Here is a 26,335-nt window from a genome sequence, read left to right as displayed (position 1 = left end):
TAAGTAAACCAGTGACCTGTGAAAGTTAACAGGCACAGGAATACAAATGCTGACAAGTACTTGCTCTAGCTAGAAGACCGGTAATACAACCTAACAAGATAATACAAGGTAAACAGCCTAACAAGATAAAGATAATATAAATGGAAGACTTTCACATAGCTGCGGTCCCAGAAAGGCTCTGATATTACTCCCCACCTAGACCAAAAAAGTATCATGAGGTGTCCTTAACACCACTGTCAGAGTGATTATCAGAGGAGACCAAGTAGAGAGCTGGGACTTCTTCCCTCTTGGATGGCTGTGAGGCTTCTCTACCCACCTCCTCCTGCACTGCCCAGCACCCATGAAGAGCCTGAATTTCCATCCCCACCCAGCAGTAATGAGGTGCTGCTTCCCTGCCACATTGAGTTTGTATCAGAAGAGGTCTATTGGAAAATTACATCCTTCACTGTCATCTAGTAGGAAAAAGGCTGTCTGCAGTGGAGACCACTTAGGAAAACTACACCTAGCAGTAATGAGGACTTTTCCCTTGTGTCAATAGAGGCTAAGTGGGAAACTTGTACTTTCACTACATTTGGCAGTGACAAAGTAATGACTTATAAATACCACAGAAATACTTATAAATACCACCTTCTCTTGCACTGCAGTAATATAAAAAGTCAGTTAACACAAAAAGTTTAAATAACTTCCAGAGTCTCATAACATAATATGAGCATGTGTGTATTGCATTTGGAGACCAGAATTATCTCAGATGACAAAAGATAACTGACGTCAATATGTTATGAAATAGTCATGATAAAAATGCCTCATGGGGTAGTGACAAACATGCTTGCAGCAAATGAAAACATAGGAAACTTTAGAAACAGAGAAGCTATAAGAACCAAAACTAAATAAACCCAAAACTAAAAGGCTCAACAGGAAAATGAAGGGGACAGAGGGAAAAATCAGAACTAGAAGATGGAACATAGAAGTTTTCTAATCTAAATAACAGTAATCAAATAGTCTAAATATAGAAAACAGACCCTCCCCCCCCCAAAAAAAATGCACAGAGCTTCAGAAATCTGTGAACTACAACAAAAGACCAAATATTCTTGTAATCAGAGTCCTTAATGGAAAGGATAAAGAGGAAAGAAAAATACTCAAAAAATACTTGGAGAAATAGTGATTGAAAATTATCCAAAGTTGGCAAGAGAAAAACACGGATTCAAGAAGCCAAGTGAATCCCAAACAGAATAAATTCATGGAGATGCCTATCAAGACACATATAATTAAACTTTTGAAAAGAGAAAGAAAGGTTCATAGTAGCTAGAAAAGCAATACTTTGTCTATTAGGGAAAACCAATTTGACTGATAGCAGGTCTCTCATCAGAAACCATGGAGGTGAGAAGGAAGCAGATTTTTATTAGAAACGATGGAAGTACTTCTTCCTAGTGCTAAAAGAAATGTCAACAAAAAAATCCTATATCCAACAGGAAGGAAATTATAAGAGAAGGAACTTTTGGAAAGAATAACTTGATAAACAAAAGTATGGGTAAATACAATAGACTTTCCATATTATTTAGCTTTGTGTGTTTCCTCTGGTTTTTATTTTTCTGTTTTCTTACACCTATCTTCCTGTAGGTTACTTGAACCACTTTTGGAACTCCATTTTTATTTATCTCTGTTGAGTGTATCTTTTTGTACGAATTTTTTAGTGGTTCTAGGTATTACATTATATGTGCATAACTTACTGCAGTCTACTAGCATCATCATTATCCAGTCTGAAATTTAAAAACCTTTCCTTTCTCATGTTTCTTTACTCTCCTCCATTTATTATGTAATTTTTAAAAAATATTTTCTCTACACTGGCCTGCCTGGTGGTGCAGGGATTAAATCATAGCTCTGTCAAGCTATCGCCAGCCACTGCAGCATTGAGTTCAATCCCTGGCCAGGGAGTTAACCCACATGATGAAGCAGACCTCTCCTGTCTTGCCTGCTGCTCCCCTCAGCAGTGTATTGCAGTAGATCTGCCTGTTCTGCTCCCCACTGTGTCTCTGGTGAATCCTCTTACCCCCCCGCACCTCTGGCCTAAGCCCCAGTTCTTGTATGCATAAATACATCTTTAAAAAATATAATTTGTCTAAAATTTAGAACCACGTTTTCCTATATAATTCAGAGCCACCCTAGTCTTAGTATTTTTGTTTCCATATTCACACAGAATTTAGAAAACTCAAGAGGAGAGGTGAGCTTACTATTTTAGGTTATTGATATATGAGGCAGAAAGAAAACCTAGGATCTTTTATGTTCATTTTGTATATAACTTTCCAGGATCTTCACTGTATTTAGTGGTAGGAAGGTACTTCTGCTTTATCTTATCTGGACCCAGAAATCTCCTTGAATTTTTTAACGTGAAGAATTTCAGCAATAGTTTTTTCTATTTTAAATCATCTATCCTTGGGGTAAATCTAAATTGAGCCTCATGCACTGTTTTAGTATACCTTGCTATATTTAGGATTTAGCTTGCTAATACTTTATAATTTTGGTTCTGTGTTTATAAGAAAAATATGTGTAACTTTTTTGCTTTGTACTTTGGTTTTGTTATCAAGATTATATTAGCCTCGTTAAATGAACGGGAGGTATTTTGTCTTTTTAGTCTTTTGGAATAATCTTACCTAAAGCTGTAATCTTTTATTAGGTAGAATTCACCAATAAAAATTCTGGGTGAAGCGGAGTGTGTATGCATGCTCTGTAACTATTAATTCACTTTCTTTAATGCTTGTGTCAGTTTGGGTCGTTGATTTCTTTCAGTCTGTATTCTGTTTTACGGTGGTTGTTTTATCTGTAGACTTAATTATTTGATTTCTAATTAGATGCAGTTTTTCCTTTCAACATGAAACACTTAAAATAGAGAAATTCTACTGAATTGTTTAAAAAGTTAAAGCTCGCTAAAGTCTAAAATTTAAGGCATATGTCCATATCTTTACAGCATTGTTAAAAGCTAAAGTTCTATTTTTATTTTATTTTTAAAACACCTACTTCCTACCCTCATCATTTGCTAGCCATCCCCTTCCTCTGAAGAACATGAAATATTTAATTCAGGTTACTGTTGAGGAGTAAAACCAAAATATTGCATCAATAAATTCCTGTTATTTTCTACATGTATACCAGCTAGTTGGTCAATTTTTACATCCTTAATATCAGTTATAATTCCTTTTCTCTCTTTTCGTGAACCTGATTTTGTCAATTTTATTAGTCTTTCAAATAACCTAATGGCTTTGTTGATCATTTATGTATACTCATGGCAGCTTTACGTCTTGCATCATATCTTCTTTGAGTGAATTCTGTTAATGTGGAATACTCACTACATTAACGCTCAGGCTTGTCTCCGGTATGCAAATAATTTTTGCATATTTAAAACTTTATTCATATTCATTTTTAAGTGATTTCTACTTTAGTCTTCTTTGGCTTATGTGTTTTTGGAAATTTATTTTGTCATATTTGAAAATAGAAACTTTTTTTGCTAGTCTAAAATACCTTTTACTGAGGTAGCATTGGTTTACAACATTGTATGTAATTCAGATACATAGAGTCACACATCCTCAAATGCATGTCCTCATATACTACCCACCATCAAGGCACCCACAGTCCTCTACCATAGTGCCACCTTCCACACTGAATTTTCCTTTGCCCCTCTTGTAGCCTGATTCCACAATCAGTTTTATAGGCTACTGATTTGGTTTCATCTGAGCCTATTTTTTAAATCTTATTTCACATGTAAGTGATATCATCCAGTATTTACCATTTTCCTGACTTATATCATGAAGTGTTATTTCCTCCATATTGTTGGAATTGTTCATGTTTTTCATAGCAGAGTAGTATTCCATTATGTATGTATACCACAATTTTCTACTCCTCCTCTCTTTCACTTAGGTGGAGCACTTAGGTTGTTTCCATAGTGTGGTTATTATAAATAGTGCTGCAGTGAACATAGGAGTGCACATTTCCCTTCAAATTAGTGTTTCTTTATTCCTCATGTAAACACCTGGGAGTAGAATTTCTGGGTCATATGGTAGCTCCATTATGAATATTTTGAGGCATTTCTATACTGTTTTCCATAGGGGCTGGACCAGTCTACATTACAACAACAGTTGACGAGAGTTCCTTTTTTCCTATACCTCACCAACACTTGTTGTTTCTGGTCTTTTTGATATGGGTCATTCTTATAGGTGTGAAGTGGTATCTCATTGTGATTTTGGTTTGTAGTTCCTTGATAAGTGATGATGAGCATTTTTTCATGTGCCTGTTGACCATCTTTCTGTCTTCTTTGGAGAAGTTGCCTATTAGTTCTTCAGTCATTCATTTTTGCTTTTTTTGTTGAGTTGTATATGTTCTCTGCTTATCTTGAATATCAGTCCCTTGCTGGAAAAATATTTTCTCTCATTCATTAAGGTGCTTTTAGTTTTAGCGGCATTTCTTTCACTGTGCAGAAGCTTTTCCTTGACTGTACTAGACACATTCCTGCCATAGTGTACCTTTCACTGGTTTTTCCCCCTGAATTGATCACACTTCTAGATATCAGAATGGTTAACTACCCCACTGTTAACCATTTATGGCCTCTTTATGGCCTCTTTCATCATAGTTTAAATTATAATTCACCTCCCCTGAATTAAATTATACTTTTACCCCCAATTACTACCGACCTCTTTTCCATTAATTTCTGACATATTATTTGATTTACTTATTAAGTTTATTGTCTGTCTTTACCACCTCTGAAATGTAAGCTTCATCATGGCAAAGACCTTTGTTTATATATCCAAAACTTGTAGAACTTATTACTGACATCCTTTCTGTTAATTTCTAACATATTATGTGATTTACTTATTAAGTTTTTTTTCAATCTGTCTTTACCTCCTTGGAAATGTAAGCTTCATCATGGCAAAGATCTTGATTTTGTTTCTATATCCAAAATCTGAAGAACAGTGCTTGGCATATAGTAGGCATTCAGCGAATATTTGTTGAAAAATCGAATTTTGATGCAAGAATGATAATCTGACTTTTTTCCCCTAATAGCATCATCTGGATTCAGACCCTTAAAATGAGTTAGAATGCCTATTGCTAGACATTTTAGAAGTTATCCAGTCCAATCGAACTGTTATGATACCTAAGCATTGGTCAGGAACACTGGCTTGAACCTCAAAGCTCTTCCTGACTTAGATGATAAATAGTTACCTCCCCATGAGGCCACCTTTTGAAGTGAAGTATAAACACTGTTAGAAACAATGGGTAAAGATAAACCTGATCATTTGGCTTTTGAATTTTCTTTGTTCATTTTTGAAGGTTTTCCAACTTTTGATTCTTGGTTTGCATACAAAATGAAACTTGAATTGTTTCTGTTGTAGCATATGAACACAACTCATTCAATAAAAACCCATATACTCAGGCCAAAACATGATATGAGAGATAAGAAAGTGACTCTGAAGGTTAGACCTTGGCTTGTAGACAATGGACAAGGTCTCTCAGAGAAACACCCTTTTAAGTTATGTACTTGAAAATTTAAGGAACGCTTCAGCAGATTTTGTGTCTCAGAAAATCATAATACTCAAGTTACTCTTGAAACATCTATGGTATATTTGTTACAATATCTTAAATTGTATAGGAAATAAAATTAATCTCTATATTAATGTTTTATGGTAAATTTAAGTTTCTGTAGTAAGTATGCAGATGCTAAAAAAACAAAAACAACCTAGTGTCTAGAGCATGCATGGTGAACAAGTTTAGTAACTGGAAACATTTAGGTATCAAATTTCCATATTTTTCCGGTACCTTTTTGAAATCATACTCCTATATTTTCTTTTAAATTTTATAATTCTCTTGTTTTTATGATACCTTTTGAAAAGCCTCTTTCTTCATTTTAAGAATTTATCTTGTAACAGTAAAGTAGACGACTTGACTTTTTTTGCATTCTTATTAATGATCTACTATGCTAAGAAAGAAGGAAAGTAAGGAAAGAATAATTTTCTATTTTAATTCTTTAATGTAACCTGTTTGTGTGTATATATTTTTGTCTTATTGAGCTACAAGTTTTTGCCTTCTGTCTTCATCAAAAAAGTGAGGAAAGGTTCAGTTATAAAGATGTAGGCTCTAAATAAAAACTTCTAGAAATCCCAGATGGAATTGCAGGTAGCAAATTTGCTCATCTGTCATGTGTGTAATATATGTAAATTCCTATGAGTATGTGTGTATATACATATATATTATATATATGATATGTGTATGTGTATATTTTCTTTCATATCAACTGTATTTTACCCTTGCTATATTGTAGGTATTTTGTCATTACCATACTGTACTTTTCATTATTTTTTATTTTTTAGTATTTTTAAACTTAATGTTAAATTCATATAACTTAAAATTCACTATTTTAACTATTTACTACTGTCTAGTTCTAGAATATTGTTATCATCTTAGAAAGACTATATACCTATTAAGTGTTTGCTTCCTTTTCTCTCCTCCCCCCATTACCTGAGAAATTCTGATCTAATTTTGATCTTTAGAGATTACTTATTCTGGACATTTCATATGAATGTGCCCTTTTGTGTCTCACATCTTTCTCTTACCAGTGTTTTCATGGTTCATCCATGTTATAGTGTGTATCAGTACTTCGTTCTTTATGGTGTAATAATATTCTATTAATATGGATATGTCACATACAATATTTTGTTTATCTGCTAATAATTTAATGGACATTTAGATTGTTTTAACATTTTTTCTTATAAATTATGCTCCTGTAAACATTTATTTATACATTTTTGCTTGAACATGTATCTCTTCTTCTAAATGTATTTCCATATTATACATAGAAAATTCTAAAGACTCTATCAAAAAGACTATTAGAAATAATAATCAAATATAGTAAAAGTTTCAAACTACAAAATCAATATGCAAAAACCCATTATGTCTCTCTATATAAATAATGAACTAACAGAAAGAGAAATGAGGAATCAATGCCATTCACAGTTGCATCAAAAAGATATAAAATACCAAGGAACAAATTTAACCAAGGAAGTGTAGTCCTATGCACTGAAAACTATAAGACACTATTGAAAGAATTAAGGAAGACACAATGAAATAGAAAGACATTGCATGCTCATGTATCAGAAGAATCAATGTTGTCAAAGTGGCCATTCTACCTAAGGCAGAACACAAATTCAGTGTAATCCCTATTAAGATGCTAATGGTATTCACAAAAATCCTCAAATTTGTATGGGACCATGAAAGAGCTTGAATACTCAAAGCATTTCCAAGAAAAAAGAATGAAAGTGGAGGCATTCTTCTCCCCGATTTCAAAGTATGTTACAAAGGTTTAATAATCAGAACAGAAAGTTATTGAAATAAAAATAGTGCTCAGGTCAATGAAATAGAATTGAAAGCCTAGGGAGAAAAAAATCACACCTATGTGGACAGCTAATTTATGACAGAGGAATCAATAGATAAAGAAAGTATCTTTAATAAATGGCGCTGGAGAAAGCAGCCAATCAACATGTAAACGAATGAAACTCGATCACTATGTTATGTCACATGTTAAAATCAACTAATGGGTTAAAATCAATTAAATGGATTAAATAACTGAATATAAGACCTGAAACCATAAAGTACATTGAAGAAAACATAGGTTAAGTGCTCTTTGACATTGGTCTAAATGATGTCTTTGTGAATGTGTCTCTTGCAGCAAGAGAAATGAGAATATAAACAAATGGAACTATATTAAATTAAAAGTGTTGTGCAAAGCAGAAGAAACTATCACTAAAATGAAAAGCCTGTTGAATGAAAGAAGATACTGATAAATCATTTATAAGATAAGAGGTTAATATCCAATATATATAAGCATTTTATACAACTGAACAATAAAAAATAAACAACTATTAAAAAATAGGCAGAGGATCTAAATAGGCATTTCACTGAAGATATATAGATGACCAATAGAACCATGAAAAGATGCTCTACATTGCTTATTACTAGGGAAATGCAAATTAAAACTATAGTGAAATTCATCTCACACCAATTAGAAAGGTTGTTATCAAAAAAGTCAAGAAAGAATAAAAGTTGGCAAGCATGTGGAGGGAAAGGAAAACCTTTGTTCATTATGGGTGGGAATGGAAATTGATGCAACCATTATGAAAACAGTATAGAGATTCCTTAAAATTAAAAATAGAAATTCCATGTGATCCAATAATCCTATTTCTGGATATTTATCTGAAGAATATGAAAACACCAACTCAAAAGGACATATACATGCCTATGTTCATTGTAGCACTATTCACAATGGCCAAGATATCAAAACATACAAGTGCGCAATGACATTGAAATGAATAAAGAAGCTGTGGTATACATACTCAAAGAAAGGAGTGCAAACTGGTCCAACCACTGTGGAAAGCTGTGTGGAGATTTCTGGACCTACTAAACATAGAGCTTCCATATGATCCAGCAATTCCACTCCTAGGTATTTACCCAAAGGACACAGAAACATCAATTCCAAAGAACACCTGCACCCCTATGTTTATAGCAGCACTGTTTACAATAGCTAAGCTTTGGAAACAGCCCAAATGCCCAAAAATAGATGACTGGATCAAGAAGATGTGGTACATATATACCATGGAATATTACTCAGCATTCAAAAAAGATAAACACATGCAATTTGCAGCAACATGGATGGTGCTGGAAGGGATCATGCTCAGCGAAATAAGCCAAAAAGAAAAAGAAAAATACCGGATGGTCTCACTCATAGCAGGAATCTAGAAAACTTAAATAAGGGACCAGGAAAATGAATAACTATAAGAAAGTGAAAATCAAAATCAACAAAAAACTATGAACCAGAGACACTTTTAGGGGGGGCGAGGGCTGGAGGGGAGGGATTGGGGTCAGAATGGGGGGGGCTGCAATTGTATGGGGAATATAACAATAAAATTTATTATCTAAAAAAAAAAAAAGAAATACCACTCAGCCATAAAAAATGATGTGACGTTTGTGACAGCATGGATGGACCTTGACAGTATTATGTTAAGTGAAATAAGTTAAAGGAGAAAGACAAAACTCTATGATTTCACTCATTTGTGGAATATAAAGAAAAAAACCAAACCTTTAGACTCTGACAACAGAATGGTGGCTGCCAACATAGGGGAAGGCAGGGGAAGGATTAGATTCAAGAGGGGCAGATTGGTGCATGGTAAATGGACATTTTGGTGGCACGCAGGGAGAGAAAATGTAATCTTAGAATCTTTACAGCATTGTAAACAAATATTACCCCAAATACAAATAAGAACTAATGAATTCTTAGAATTGCAATTACTGAAACCAAAGGGTATGCACAGTTTGATATATCTACTATATTATATTTAATATATGTTGTCATATTGTCTACCAGAAAGGTTGAACCTACAATAATATATGTGATTGTTATTTTTCTCATAACCTCCTTGTACTGTTAATTAATATTTAAAAATTTTAACTTAATGGGAAAATATTTTTGGCCTTCTGTTAATATGTAATATATAAAAATATTTTTATATTTTAATTTGTATTTGTTTGCTGATGAAATTGAATGTATTTTCATACTCATTAATCGTTTTTCCTAATTTCCTGACTCTGACTTTGCCTTCTTTTGTGAAGTGAGTTTTTTAATTACCCTAGAAAAGAAAAAAACTAATATTTTTATATCACGTGGAACTAGTTTTTTTATAGCACATTTTGATCAGTAATGACTTTTTTCTCTCTTGAGATTAGTCTTCTTACACTATTTCTCTTGGTAGTTTATTATTTTATGTTTATCATTTTTCATTTGACAGTTTTGAAACCTCTGAAATATTTTACTTGTCTTAGTATTGTAACGTTTTATATAATTTTGAATGTCTAAAATTCTAAAACATACACTCTGCATATTTGGTTATTTCTGTTTACTGCTATTTGATTATCATGATACTCTTAATTACTACATTTGTTATAGGCATTTGTGAGTGAAGAGCAAAAAAATAGCTCAAATATTTGTACTTGCTAAGAGATATGGACTAAATTATCTTTATATGTTACAAACAAACCAGAATTTTCAAGAGTCATTTAAATTGATACCACAATTTAGTGGACTTGCTTTAATTTTGAGGGCATCATATTAATTTCAGTTCCTATATCTTTCTGGTTTTTTAATTTCAGTAAGTGGCTCATTCAGATAACCTAATATTTTTACTTTATTAATTTTTTCCTACATTTCTTTCCTTAAAGTCACTATGATTTTTAAAATGTAACATAGTTGTATATTTTTGGTACTCAGTTTTTAAAAATTGTTGAATTGGTGAACAAATACTTCCATTTTTAATGCACCTATCATCTTCCAATAAATGGTATTTTTAAATCAGCTTTTTAAAACTTTAAGATAAATTATATATAATATTACATTTTAATTTCTAAACTTATTAAGAAATGAAAAATGCCTGCATATAAAAGATAACATTGTTTTGTTGTTCACTAGATTGCACTGCATGTTGCAATTGTAAATATCGCTTCATTAAATTTTTTTTCCTCTATATAAATAACATGGTTGAAGATTCAGAGTTTCAAACAGTAAGAACTTGCATTAATATTTTCATTCACAGAATAGAGTATATTCTATTTGATATTGACAATTTAAAAAGAAAACTTGAGTATTGCATATTACTATCTGGTAACTTATTATCAAATTTGTTGGTTGCCTTACAAATAGTAATTAACTTACAAATTGATACTTGGAGTATTTTTAATAATCCATCTTGGATCATTTATAAACAAAGTCATGTACCTTTACTTTATTAGAAATATATATATTTACACATATCTAGAGAGAATTAGAATAAATGTAGCAAAGGAAATATTCACCATCTGCATTTAGCAAATTATTTCAATCAGAACAGCTCAGTCACGAACATAATTGAAATAAATAGAAAGCTGAAGTTGGAACAAGTGCTAACATGAAAGAAAATGGAAGAGAAAATGTTATATTCAGTCTCATTACCAAAGTAAATTCAATCATGTAAAGCAGTGGTCAGTAATATTTTTAGAATGAGGGTCAACTTCATCCTTTTATTCCATTCATCTCCCAAGAGATTCTTTTGGCTAGAATTTCACAAACTAAATAACTAATATAATTATATATAATATTATAATGGAACATTTGAATGGATTTTGTTCTTCAACAAAACATATTCTGTTTACTTGACTCTTGGTTTTGTCTCAGCTGTTTTTCTTTTTTTTTTATAAATCAGCTGTTTTTCTAAGCTATTTAATGGTAAAATACAGTTTTACTTTCTCTTAACATTATATATTTCACACAAAGGATTTTATTTTAGTTGCTAATAAAAACTTTTTTTTCTGCAGACAAGCATTCCTTGGGCCACTTTAAAATAATGTGAACTTTGTTACTAACATTTTCTGCATTAGTGGCAACTACACTAAAGATTTTAATTTTATATGAAAAATATTCACCCCAGTCACATTACATATTTACCACTTCATTTTTTTTCCTTCTTATTTTTTGAGGCTGTCAGTAAGAACTCATAACCAAGAAAACCAACTGACTCATTTCCCTGCATCTATCAAATATAATCTATAGCCAAAGGAGTAGATCAACATGAGGCTCTGGGGAACAGTGATATGCTGGGTTTAGGCATTTTCTCTCCGTGCCTCTCCTTTCCCATCCCAAATGGAGGGGTATGGCAATTTTACTACAACTTCGAGATTCTGGAATCTAGTGGGTTGTCGGTTGTCATTTGTTTTGGATGCTTCTGGTTGCTTATAACTTACATAGCGTGATATATCAAGTTGTGACTAAAGCAGTTAATGTCTGCAAATAAGTGAAGATGTTTTAATTTTTAAACTTTTCACAAGATGTTTCACAGCCAAGATCAAAATAATATGCATAATCAGGGCATAAATGCTAATATTAACAGCTTAAAAAAAGTCTATCTAAGATGGACACATGCAATTTGCAGCAACATGGATGGCGCTGGAAGGGATCATGCTCAGCGAAATAAGCCAAAAAGAAAAAGAAAAATACCGGATGGTCTCACTCATAGCAGGAATCTAGAAAACTTAAATAAGGGACCAGGAAAATGAATAACTATAAGAAAGTGAAAATCAAAATCAACAAAAAACTATGAACCAGAGACACTTTTAGGGGGGCGGGGGCGGGAGGGGAGGGATTGGGGTCAGAATGGGGGGGCTGCAATTGTATGGGGAATATAACAATAAAATTTATAAAAAAAAAATCAGTAGTAATCCCTTCCAGCTCCATCCATGTTGCTGCAGATAGCATGAGTTTATCTTTTTTGTTTGCTGAGTGTGTACTGGAAACTGTAGTGATACTGACTGCATTTGGTTTATAAACTTGAAAAGATGTTGCAGATTATAGGAAGAATGTTGTACATTTGTTAGTTAAAAAAAAACAAACCTGACTTGAAAGAACTGACTAGTTCATAGCCCTAGAAGTTATTGAATGTGGAGTGAAACTAAAATAAAGCCATTACATTAGTAAATTATATGTTACAATCTACTACATGTTATAGCTTCATAATTAAAAACTTAAAAATATTGCACCTGAGCCTTTTGTAAAATAAATTGCCTATCTTTATGAACTGTTCTTTTTCGAAAAGAAATAAAAATAAATGTTGTTTCCAAAGGGAAAAAAAAAGTCTATCTATAAATTGAGTCTTATAATTGATTCAGTAATTATTTCCCACTTTATATCACAGATTGTTTAAGCCGTGTCATAAATCTGGACATGATATATCTCATTTGATACACTTTTGAAGAAAATTTCTTTAAGATTTTCTTGGAAATTGTTTTTACTTTGGTAACCTTCTGACTGCGCTAATAACTACAAATAAGATACATAATTTGATTTTCAGGGTGGTGATACACAGTAAATGTGATTTAAACATTAATAATTAATATTTGCAATGAAAAGCATTATGTTCTGATTTACATTTCAGTGCTGAGACACTTATTTTTGTTTATTGTACTTGTAGCAAGATATTATGTCTAATATAGCCATGAACTCAGATACCAAATTATAAATTTTTTTGGACATGTGTTTGCAAATGTAATATTTTTTTAAATATTGCATATGAAGTTAGGAGTATAGAGAATATATGGTAGAAATATAGCCAGTAGCACAACTGTATATATCGCCTTCCTTCCATTTTTCATAAAACATTGGTAACTCTATGTGTTTGGTTCTTGTTTAGTTTCAGAAATGATCTAAGTATTTGGAAAGGTGTGGGATCATGTTCTATTAGAGATTTCAGTGTGCTTATGAGAGAAGAAAATATCCCTTTTTAGGAATGTGACTTCAGAAATTTGGCTTTGTAATTTTCCTGTATAATTATACTAGGAATTTCCAAACAAATTGCAAGAATTTACAGTGCTTTTCCAGATGTGATTGTTAAACAATAATTGGAAGCTCTACAGTAATATTTTGCATAGAGTAGACATTAGTCACTGTTGGTTAAACTGAACATTATTTTACTTGATATCTAGTGCTATTCTCAAAATTAAGGAAAAAACAAAAACATACATTTTAACTCATCTTAGACTGAAGAAAGAGAATGCTCTTCAAAATGTACTTTTGTATAACTTTCAGAAAACTTAACAGTAAAAAAAAGGTATTTTTAAAGTTAAAACTTTCTGATAGTTCATTAAGTAATTTTCCTAACCAGTCTTATAAATTCTGACACAGAAGACTACCAATTTCCGTCAAGCATTTTGCTCATTTTATATTCTGTCTTTATCCTTTCAACATATTTGGAGAATGATGGAAATGAAAGTAAACAGGGAGCAATTGCTTCTCATTTATTTCTGATTTAAAGACACCTTAGCTTCTCCAATGGAATATACTATGAAGGATCAGCTTGGTTTATATGCTGAGTGTAGCTCAAATTCATCTTGAGTTCATTTTACTTACTAAGTAAAAGTTGTGTTTATTGTTTCAAGATTATTTGTAGCCATCTTACTTGGACTGTTCAGTTTGCAATTGTAAACTTGATGGCAGGTTTCTTAAATATCTGTGTATTGTTGTTGTTGTTTATTTTTTTAAAGAGATATCCCAAAGTTGCAGATGGCTGGCTCATCTCCAAATACCTCTTCAAGGTACTCTATGCTGGTGATGTCTCCCGCCACTGAGCTGCACGGGAGCATGGAATTGACTTACTGGGGAGGGCTGTATCAGTTAAGTGATCTTTTTTAGTACGTTGCATGGGTTTTGCAAAGCATTCTGTTTTTGTTAATCCAGAGGGCACAGACATATTTATGCAAATTTTAACATTAAAATCTGTGTTGTAAACCCACACAATAATCTGTTTGCTCTCTTTCTTCTCCCTTGTGACCCCCTTCAGATTTCTATTAAGTTTGTGATTTTCATCAAGATTTTATTACTCAGGCATATCTATCTTATTTACATTTATTCTAACTCTTAGTGATATAAGAATTATTGGTTATTTTCTTAATTTGTAAGTGCTGTGTGATAACGTTGGTATTACATTCAAACTGGGAGCTCAGGGAAGTTATGTGAAATTTTCAAAGCCACTCAGTAAAACTTCCGTGGGTGCTATCAGCAGTACCTGCTTTGCTGAACTTAAACCATTAGTGGGAACATATTTCTTAGTTTCCTTTTTCCCATCTAGAATGCATGCCTTTATACACTTATGTCAAAAATATTTTACTGAACTCTGTTGTATACAAAACACAGCTAGGTTTCTGTACTTACACCTAGATTTTTATTATATTGTTTAATTTGAATTGAAATGCTGTCATTATTTTTAAACATTATAGTAGGACAAAAGATATAAAGTAGAAGACAAATATTTCCTCAATTCTGGTTTCACAAGAAATCATTTTAATCACTTTCTTTTGTTGTGTCCCTACATGTAAACTTAACCACTGTTGAAACAAATTATACTTTATTCCTCAGGGCTACACATTTATGTATAGCACTATGTATGGACTTCACCCTTTGGTTCTCTAATTCAATCTACAAATATTTAAGCTTTATGTTAAAAAAAAATGCCAGTGGGAGAAGAAAGAAGAAAGGACTTTTGTACTCTTCTTGAAAAGATGGTAAAATTATTGGGATAAAAGAAAGATCTTGCTGTCATTCAGTTTCCAAATTTTTGGTGAATCTTAAATTTTTTGTTTTTAAGCGTTGACAAATATTTATTGTATAGTTACATACTTTTATTATTTGTGATAAATTCCTTACCAGTGAACAAGACATCATCAGTAACAAAGGAAAATAATTACATTTTACAGATTAATAACTATAATTCATAGTTACTAAACGAAGGTATCCTGTAAGTAATATACAGAGCTGATAGTGTAAATACAATTGAGTAACTTAGGATTAGATTTCTTTTGATTCAGTTTAAAGTATAAATAAAATCATTTTTAAAGTTTAAATTCACATCGTTTTAGAACATTAATATGAGATTTTACTTAGAAAATTAGTCAAAGTCACAAAATAAATATGTACCTTAATAGTAGTACTTTTTATAAAAGAAGACTCTGAACTCCTGCAAAAAAGGGACTTTAGTTAGCAAGAAATGGAAAATATTAAACTGACTTTCATAAATAAGTTCTGATGCTACAAAATTTAAAGTATAAAGTTGAAAGTATGTAAATATTAATTAATGGCAACAATAAATCCACAACTAACCTATCTCCTTTAAGTATCTAAAAACTCTTACAGTAGTCAGAGTGGCTTATTAAAATTTGATGGGACTATCTTTTATTGTTTGTCTAGATGAATAGTAGTTCCAAGGTAGTAGTCTTTGATAATGTCGTCCGAGTGATGTATTGAAATACTAATAGAACTTCAGTTTGTGAGATGTTTTTCATTTGCTATTTACCTAGCTAGACACAATTACAAAGGGTGGAGAGAGGAAGTCACTTAACAGATTCATTTATATTTTATATTATCTAAAGACGATATGTCATTAGCCACCACTTAGTAGAGAATCACTTTAGAAAATTTAGTTCCTGTTCTTAGAAGATCTCATTTGGCCATAAAATAAGATAAAAAATGAACATATTGCATGATATGAATAGATGTCTACCTTATTGAGTATAGGAGCGGTTTGAGAATAACATTGATTCCCAGAAAGTAAGGTTATTTTTTAGATGCTGAAATTTAGGCAGTTTAGTGGAAAATAACATCACATATATGGTTAGTAGTAGGAAGTCTTTTGGACACTTATTTTCTGTGTGTAAAATGAATTAGAGTTGGCCTGATGAAATGGAAATCTATTTTTAAAACACTTTGTCATTGTTAGAAAGCAAAAAAAGTCAATTGCTAAGAACACATATAATTAAAAGCATGTCATACAGTCACAGTCATCAAGATCTTTAAAAGAGAATTTTATTAGTTACAGCTTATCTTTGGAATGCAATTTCTTCAAAATATAGACTGGTCAGTTTTATGCTGTGTGATTGCCTTCTGTAGTTATTTTTTTTAAAGAAAATGGGAATATCTTGGGAGTTATTTTTTTCAATAGTTGTTTTTAAAGGTATAATCGTCTTTTAGCTTTGCTTTTTCATTTTTTTGTTGGATACTAGTTACATATTAAAAGTCCACCTTTTATTAGTAGTTTTTCTGTGTTTAAGTAAAAGTGATCTTCAAATAATATCTCAACCAATTGAACCCTTCTATTAAATTAAATCCTTTTCACAGATGTAGAAATTATTTAAATAAAATTTTAGGATATACAAACAATTTACTTGGGAATTTGTTTGAGGGTTCTGAGTTTATAAAGTTCATTATTTTGAACTAAGAACTTCACTTTGGAAATGATGCACGTGGTATAAAAAGGAAGGCAGAATCAACCAAGTTGTTTTCACATTTAGTCTGTTGGTTTATTTAAGATCCTACAAGTCATAAAAATATGTTATTCCGTTAGTTGTTTAGTTTCTCAGGTTGTAATGTAAGAGGTCTTGTTATCTTTTGGGTGGAAGTCTTGTAGATAGCATAACCTATCCATAGCAGGAAAGGATTTAGTGTCTTTTCCTTCTCTGTTTATCCTAGCCCTACATTTTTAGTTTTTGTATAGATTTGTTTCCTTGCCTCCAAATGGTACTTTATTAAATTCTTTTGGTATCTGACAGCTCTACTTTAAAACATCTTGTAAATGGTTTTCCTTAGTCTGTGAAACTCGTGAGAAGGTTTAAAATTAATTCCCCAGCCAAACATTGTGATTCTCTCTTTTAGGATCCCTGTCAGTATTTTAGTATCCATTTCTTGAGAGAAATCTGATAGTTGTAGTTCTCATTTGAAAAATATGGAATGATATAATTAATAGAAGCCAGAGGAAATTAGTTGAATCTAAAAACATTTGGGGGAGGCAAATATATGGGAAAAGTTTGAATTAAGGAGAACATTTTAAAGATTGTTTTTTTCTAGATTCTAACCAAGTATGGGAAAAAGCTTAACTTTATATCTCATTTACACTTTGTGGTATAAGAGGAGTTTGAGTCCCTTAACTGTTTGTATGATAATAGTGGTAAATTACAATAGTATAATTGTTAACATGTGTATTATATTAATTTCTAATTACTGCATGCATATTATCTAATTTAATCCTCATAGCAGTTATCAGGTAGGTTCTACCATTATTATTAACTAATAGAAGAAACTTAGATTTGTAAAGTGACATTATTTGCTCAAGATTGTATAGTTAGAAAGTAATTTAATTCAGTTCCATCCAACTCAAAAGCCCGTAATAGCTTTTTTTTTTTTAATTAAGGTTACATTCATTTACAACACTGTAAGTGTTGGAGTACATTTCAGGAATACATCTTCTCACCTCAGTAACTACATATATGTTATCACACCCAGCACCAAAGGTCCAGTTACCATCCACTAGTCAGCCCTTTCTCCCACTCCTTCCTCTCTCATAACCACCATTCTTTCATCAGAGTCTAAGGTTTTGGTTTTGTTTATATTTTGTTTGTTCATTTGCAAAAGCCCATATTCTTTTTTTTTTTTAAGATTTATTTATTCATGCATACAAGAACTGGGGTACAGGCCAGATGTGCAGGAGGGTGAGAGGATTCACCAGAGACAGAGTGGGGAACAGAACAGGCAGACTGACTGAAATACACTGCTGAGGGGAGCAGTGGGTGAGACAGGAAGGTCCGCTGCACCGTGTGGGTATCTCCCCTGCCAGCCGGGATTGAATCTGCACTGCAAAGGCTGTGGACAGCTTCACAGCACTGCACTCAACTGTCTGTGCCACCAGGGAGGCCCAAAAGTCCATATTCTTAACCATCAACATTCCTGTCTCCTCCCACATGGCTAACAAGTTGATGACATGAAAATTGCCTTAAAGACAAACTCCACTGAGGTACTCTACTGTGAATTTTTTGTTTTTAACTCAAAGAAGATAAGGGATAAAAGAAAGTGATGGGTAAAAATTGAGAGGAAGAAGGGAGAGTATAAACATTCCTGTAGATTTTTATTTGTAGGTAAGACAGGTTTAACTTTTAAAGAGATGTAAAAATACATAGGTGTTTGAATAAGAATTTGTAGATTTTCAATATTTTTTAATATTCTTATTTATATATACTAAAGGTAAATGTACTTGTCTAGAATTTTTAATATTTGTAGTTAGCCATACAGACATCTTAATGCCAGATAGCACTGCAATTGTTACTAGAAAAAGATATATACTTTGCAAATAAGATTACCTGTTTTATGCTAACTTACCAAAACATTTGTTTAATAAGTATTTATTGAATGCCTACTGTGATCCAATGTGTCAAGCACTGGAGCTTGATTTAAAGACAATTAAGAAACAATCCCTGCCTTACTGATTTTACAACCTAATATTGGAGACAATCAAATATATAGAAAATTATGAGGAAAGTAAGCACAGATTGTTATGTCAGCACATAAAGAGGGAATCAACCTACTGTATAGATCACTTATGGTTTATCAGCAGAGGAGGTCTTTAAAATGTCCTAAATTATAAGACTACCTATATTATGTAAGATTTCCATTGGTTGATTAACCATAAATATATTAGAAATATCATAAGGATCTTTTTAAAAATACCAATCCCATAGCCCCTTCCCTAAAGATTCTGATTATTTAGTTGGAATGAAACCCAGGCATGAGTATTTCTTAAAAGAGCCCTGTTATTCTTATGATTGTGAACTACTCAGATGCCATTTCAGGCAATTCTCCTAAAATATTGTTTGTTGACAAAAACTCCTAGTGATGTTGTGGGAGGGAAACTATTACTGGGGAAAGGAAGATTTATTTTAATTAGTTCAAAACAAAAAAGCATAGATTTAATAATATAAAAGCAAATCTTTATACATTAAGATTAAAACAACTTCCCTAGGTAAGAATAATCATGACAGACAGCTGAAGAAGGTATTAAGATATCGCTCATATCCTATTTAAAAACAACAACAAAGGATAAGACAATACTAAACCAAAACAAACCCTAGAAATCTGACTGTAGAATTAAGTCTATTGAGTAGGAAGGTGAAGGGTAAAGTGGAGCAAAAGTGGGAGGGGGGCACTGGATTATGGTAGAGGATTATTAAAGTTTTTGTAGTGGGTGAGGTCTGGTTACACATCTGAGGAAGCATGACCCTATTCCCTTAAATTGTACAAAGTTTTGTAAACAAACATTACCTCAATAAAAAATAATAGTTAAAAAATTTTTTTAAATACTAAGAACAAAATTGTTCTGTCAACCTAGTACGCAGACGCTGCATAGTTCTGTAATATTAATATGAGAACATTTGTTCCTGAACAGACATGTAACTGCCCACATCTCAAAAAATTAGAATGGTAAATGTCCACAGGACTTTTTCATGGGTTGGAACTAGAAAGGAGCAGATGAATGACGATATGGAGCTTTATGGCTTTATAGATGAGAGTAGTAGGAGATACATGAATAGTTAGTAAAAGTAGCATTCTGGTTGATTATATAGTAGAGTAGACCACATATTGATTTATTTCTTTTAAATATCCCTATGCAGTAGAGGAAAGGTTTTTTTCTTTTCTTTTCTATTTCTAAGTAGAGAAAACTTTAGAATTCAGCTGTTGACATTTAAACTGGACTGCAGTAAAGGTTTTCTGTGTACTATCCAACAGACTATATTAGAACAGATAGATATTAAGCTGCAAGACTTTTTTTTAGAGTCTAGTCTCCTTTTTATTTCATTTTGTTTTATTCTTAAAACACTATAATCAAAGTTATATAGTTTTTTTTTTAAGATTTATTTATTTATACAAGAACCAGGGCAAAGGCCAGATGTGCGGGAGCATGAGAGGATTCACCAGAGACAAAGTGGGGAACAGAACAGGCATACTGACAAAATACACTGCTGAGGGGAGCAGCGGGTGAGACAGGAGAGGATGCTGCACCATGTGGGATTCTTGCTGGCCGGCCGGGTTCGAACCCGCGCTGCAGAGGTTGTGGACAGCTTCACAGTGCGATGCTCAACCATCTGTGCCACCAGGGAGGCCCTATATAGTTAGTTTTACAGCTAGTTAAACTTATAACAGGACTAGATTGAAGACTTTTTACACCAAAGTTAGTACCCTCTCCATTAGAGCATGCTATGTTATCTTTTATTTTTCAGAATTTTTGTGTTCCTGTTTTTTTGAATTTTCTGGTCTAGTTTTCTTTTATTTTGTATCACAATTTGTCTCCTGAAGGTCAAGTATCCTGGTTTGGTTATGAAAGTCCTCGTAGCTTCTGGGACTATATCAGAGTGGCTTGCCGGAAAGTTTCACAGAATTGTATCTGCAGCATTGAAAATATGGAAAATGTCAGTTCCTCTAGAGCTAAGGTAAGATATCAATAATAATATGCAGCATATTTAATCTAATTGTAAGTACTTTTGACCCAAAGGAAAAGTTGTTTTTTTATGCTGTATATTTTTTTCTTTGTTGATATTAAACACTTGATCAAATTTAACATCTTTCAGAGACCTATTTCCTTTTCTTTTAAATTGCATGTAGTTATTTTAGAAAGTTCTTAAATCTTTATTGTTTCCTTATGAATAGTAGGATGGTACATTGCTAGTCACTTTAGAAAGCATTATACAGTGTTTCCTATTTCATAAAGTTTCTACATTTTATGAATAATCTAAATCTGTTATGTAGAATCCAGAGAGTCCAAAATGTCAAAACTGTTTTCATTAAAATCAAGATATTATTTGTCTTTTGCACTGTGTTGATATTGTCCTACTAAGCAGAAGCAATGGTGAATAAAACTGCTGCTGCCTTAGCATGAATTAAAGCAGTGGCATCAAACTATACCAGCTGCATTTGAGTTCTTTACTACCATGCACTCAGTCAAAAAAAAGAGAAAGAGAGAGAGAGAGAGAGAAAGAGAGAGAGACAACGAAAGTCCCATTTTCACTTATATTTTCAATATTCTGAGTGACAAAATAGAAGATATGCATAAAACAGTATATTGAAATATTGCCTCAAGGAAATATACACATATAGTTCTTTGAGTTGTGAGCCGAGCATGAAACTTTTTTCCATGCAAAACTCTTTTTACTTGAAGAAAAGTCTACCTTTGAATCATATACAGTGTTGTATATATTACATCAATAAAAGAATAATAGAATAGAAAAAGAAAAATCTACAAGCTATATATTTTTAGACTTAAGCATTTGCTTAAATAAAAATGAACAGAGTAAGCCTGTTACTTCAAGGACAACAGCTGACAGTATTTGTTGTCAATAGTAAAATAAAAGCTCTCCAGTAAAAATTAGAAACTTGGAAAACTTGTATTCACCATCTTAAATTTTATATCTTTTCAGAAATAAACACTTTTCTGATAACATTGGTGGCAAAATTAACAAATGCATTTTTTACTGGTTAATGAAATGTGTCAACATTTGGTAGACCTGCATGTCTCATTTTCCAAATGACTGATGCATGGAATTACAAAATCATGTATGGTTAAAAGATCTATTTAAATAGAATATGGACTGATGAATTTAGTGTAAGGTAGTATGAAAAGTTCATTGATGTGGTTATAGATTCCATGTTGCAATTAATTTTAAAAAATTATCACTTATTGAGTTTTGATATAAAATCATACTATCCAGTTATCTGAAAAGGCTATTAAGAGACTCACTTTTCCAATGGTATATCTTTGTGAGACAACATTTTCCTCATATATTTGAATCAAAAAATACATTGTAACAGATGAAATGCAGAAGCAGATCTATTACTCTCTTTTCCCTAAGTCATTTTAAAGATTTGAAGTATGTAAAAAAGAGCCACTTTCACTAATATTTTTGTTTAGAAAAAAATGCTTCCATAAAAATACTAATGCAATGGGTTAATTATTTTTATTTGGAATAACCTAATATTTTTAAGTTTCCTGTTTTAAATTATAAAATAGTAAATATTGATAAATATAACCTATATCAAAGCTTTTTTGGGGGTTCTCTAATATATTTAAGATTGTGAAAAGTCTAAGCTGCTGATAATAAGCTTTATCAGCTTTTTGGTTTTTTATTGGATTTCCATAGTAGCTTTCCTTACTATTTTTGACACTTAAGAGAAAAAACAATTATAAAATGAAATGTAAATTGAATATAAAGATTACAAATGGATGTACAGTTTAAGACCAAGGCATCATTCATTATTTCATAATTATAAGTTTATAAATTACATATTTTTATAATAAATATGTCAAAAGAATAGTTTCTAAGTTTATTATTCCTAAGTTTATTATTTCTAAGTTTATTATTCTAAGTTTATTATATAATAAATATGTTAAAAGAATAGTTTCTAAGTTTATTTTTCCTGCACTCATTGTTATTTAGGAATTTTTTTCTTTTGGAAAAATTTTGTTTGGTAAAATTGAAAATTGTATGTCAAAATTTAATAAAATAATTTGTAAAACATCAACTTGATATCTTATTTTTAAAAGATGCTATTTATAAAATTTAAATTTAGTGACAATAATTAAAAATGTAGCTAAAACATATCAAACTTCATAATATGGAAAAGTACAGATAAAGTTGATAGCTATGATTTTTGACATCTTTTGAAGACTCTGAGAGGCAGAAGAATATTCAGAAGAGACCCCCAAATACTAGAACTTCACAATAATATGTAATATTGCAAAGAGATTGCTTTAATGACCACTTTCTATTATGACTCATAAAACTTTATCTCCTCTTTTAACCACCACTTGACATTTCCTGTCCCCAGTTCTGATTGTTTTATACTCTATTCATATTAAATACTAATTTCATATGAATTTTTGTGAAATACTGTTTTCCTCATATTGTGCCTTTTCTGCACTTCTCATGGGTAATTCCAGTGCCCAGTAGCTAAGTTACTTTAGTTCTTTACTTTTTATCCATATTCAACAAGTGTTTATATTGAGTGTGTCAGAAATTGTAAATACATAGGATACAGTGACAATGGTGAAAAAGATGACCAAGAAACAAATGTTATGTATATTGCTTTTCATTAATGCAACAAATATGTATTTAATCTCAGAAAATAAAACTAAAAGGTTAGAAAAAGAAATGGTGGAAGAGGGAAGATTGGATAGTTAGGGATGCCTTCTATGAAGAAACATTTGAACCAGGATGTGATTAATTGGAATTGCGCTGTGCAAATCTTGACCAACTCTTTGTATCTTATGAATGAGAGTTTGTAGATATATAATGCAAATAGATTTGTCTACTTTGTGGTTTGTCTTTTCACTCTCTTAAATGATTTTAGTTCCCCCCTGAAACATAGGGAAATGTATGCATGAGTATTAATTCAATGAGGTTGGTTGGTTTGGCTCTGAGAAGATGCATTTCCTGACTTACAGTTGTTTCTTTGTTTTGTTTCTTCATACATAAGGTAGTGACTGTGGTGTAACCTAACTCCCACAACTCTTGGGAGGATTAAGTATCTTTAGGTATTATAAAGTTCTTAAAACAGATCTCTGTGTGTGTGTGTGTGTGTGTGAGTGAGTGAATTGCATTCTTTATATATATGCAATTGATATATATTGTTATATTTTTTTTTCAATTGTTTTATCAATTGATATATACATAACAATATATATCAATATTTATAAATATTGAGTACTGTTACTGACTTATTTCCCCCAAAAGCCTTCAACAGCCTTCGTCATTATTTAGCTGATAGAATCTAAAATATTAAACCTACTTTGCTACTTTCCACTTAATGGACACACAGACTTTATAAGGCTGTTTGCCTTTTGTTCTATCAGTTCTTTTGTTGAAAGAAAAGAGCCGTTAAAATTAGAACAATTTATTATCACAGTCTAATGAAAAATTCCACAAACATCCAGGGACAGGAAACTGGGTGCAGCCCAGTTTTGTATGGGTTGAAATTAATAAATTTGGAAACAGGGCTTTCTCCACATTTCTTATATAGCAATAGCACAGTCTCCTTTGTCTAACTTTCTGGAGAACAATTTTCTCTGCTTTTGTACTGATGAAATTGTAGCCTTTTGATTCAAAACCCCACTACTAGTGTCTGAATCTTTTAAAAGAAATGTTAAGAGAGAATTTGGAGATTGCTGGCTAGGGACTGACTTGCCTCTTCCTTTTTCTGTTCTAATCAGGTAATTGTAGGTTCCCCTAAACTTACTAAGAAGGACCTATGAACTAACAGGTACTGGGCAAGCTGAAAGTGAGTGTTGAGCTTGGCAGGCAAACTGGATGGCATACTGACTACACTCATATCATTCCTTTTTTTTCCAATACTACTACTGCTTATAGTATAGCCTTTCATTACATTCTTATTTTTTTTTATTCTAAACAAAGAATCCAGAAGAAATGCTTTGGATTATTTAAAAAAAGTTAATTCACTAGTCCCAACTATTGAAATGATGTCACGCTTTTTCAAAAGTAAAATTTGATTATTCATATTTAATATTTTCTGTTTCTGTGATTTTGTGCTAGAATTTTCATTTTGAGGCATTTTTGTTGTTCGTTTTTTTCTGATTTAAATATTCAGTAGTAGTTTTTAGTATTCTCTGGGGTTAACTCATGATTTGTATGCATGACAAGTAATGAAATTTCGGGTTCATTATTAATTGCATAAACTTCCATCTAGAACAATAGGTAGGAAATTGTTTCACACACTGATGTGAGTATAATGATTTTTATTAACAAGAATGAAATCTGTTCCTCATGTTTTATAAGGGAACACAATTTTAATTAGCATGTTGATTTTGGGTGTTGAAGTAGAGAGTTACAACTTAAATTACATTATATGATTCAAAAGTTTTCTCTAACACAAGAAATTCAATAGTAATTGTTCTGTTCCTTCAGAGGATAGAAAGTTAATCTGACATTCTGTACCCTCTACCTTCAGAGAAACAAAATTTGTGATTATATATAATTAAAATTTACCTATTTTATCTACTTAAATATTTTCTTAATCTTTATTGTGTATTTTGAATGAGTTGTTCTTTACATATTGAAATGCTTATGATTTTTGATGCCACAGTGGGCAAAATATTTTTAACTTACAATTTTTTTCATATTGATTCTTTCTTTCTTCCTTTTAGGGTAGAGCCTGGATCAGAGTAGCACTCATGGAAAAACATTTATCTGAATACATCTCTACAGCCTTGAGAGACTTCAAAACAACCAGGTTTAAAAGTCCTTTATTTTCAAATATATATGTGAAAAAGTCCTCTAAAATTTTAAAATAAGAATAGAATGAGGCATCATTCCATTTCCAAAATCTTCAGCTATTTTATTTCCCCCCTTTTTTTTGTACTGCTCAAAAAACCCATATTTTCTCAGGAAAATATAATATGTCAACTAAACATACATCTACCTTGGTTTATCTTTTCAGGCTTGAGATTATGCCTGGAATCTCGTATCTGAATTATTTCCAGTTCCTTCTCTTTCAACACTTAAAGTTTCATTCTCTCCACAGACTTTATTGGCCAGTTTGAAGAAAAGCCTAACTGTGAAATTTCTGTGGTACTCCTTTTCTTACCACATTACAACATTTCTTTCTTTTTTTTTTAAAGATTTATTTATTTTTATGCAAGAACTGGAGTACAGGCCAGAGGCGCGGGAGGGTGACAGGATTCACCAGAGACAGAGCAGGGCTCAGAATAGGCAGACGACCAAAATACACTCCTGAGGCGAGCAGCGGGCTAGACAGGAAAGGTCTGCCACACCATGTGGGAATCTCCCTGACCGGCTGGGAATCAAACCCGTGCTGCAGAGGCTGTGGACAGCTTCCCAGTGCTGTGCTCAACACGCTATACCACTGGAGAGGCCCTACAACCAACCAATCCTTCCTTCC

At 32.0% G+C, this 26,335-nt stretch overlaps 1 protein-coding gene across 5 annotated transcripts in view; it reads left to right on the top strand.

Moving 5' to 3' along the window:
• RUNDC3B (RUN domain containing 3B) overlaps positions 1 to 26,335 on the top strand; it is a gene marked incomplete at both ends in the record, with an annotated part of 100,841 nt that overhangs the window by 19,820 nt on the left and 54,686 nt on the right. For 3 of the 5 annotated variants that reach the window (XM_084230823.1, XM_084230825.1, XM_084230822.1), the window contains 2 exons: positions 20,723 to 20,856; positions 25,581 to 25,666. In XM_084230823.1, coding sequence (XP_084086949.1) covers positions 20,723 to 20,856; positions 25,581 to 25,666 — 220 coding nt within the window. Of the gene's footprint in view, positions 1 to 14,094; positions 14,146 to 20,722; positions 20,857 to 25,580; positions 25,667 to 26,335 lie in introns of all 5 variants that reach the window. The other 2 variants (XM_084230826.1, XM_084230824.1) reach the window with 1 other exon arrangement.

The sequence above is a fragment of the Talpa europaea genome, assembly GCF_964194135.1.
Source record: "Talpa europaea genome assembly, chromosome: 3".
NCBI classification, from domain to species: Eukaryota; Metazoa; Chordata; class Mammalia; order Eulipotyphla; family Talpidae; genus Talpa; species Talpa europaea.
This window is presented reverse-complemented; position numbering and strand designations above follow the sequence as displayed.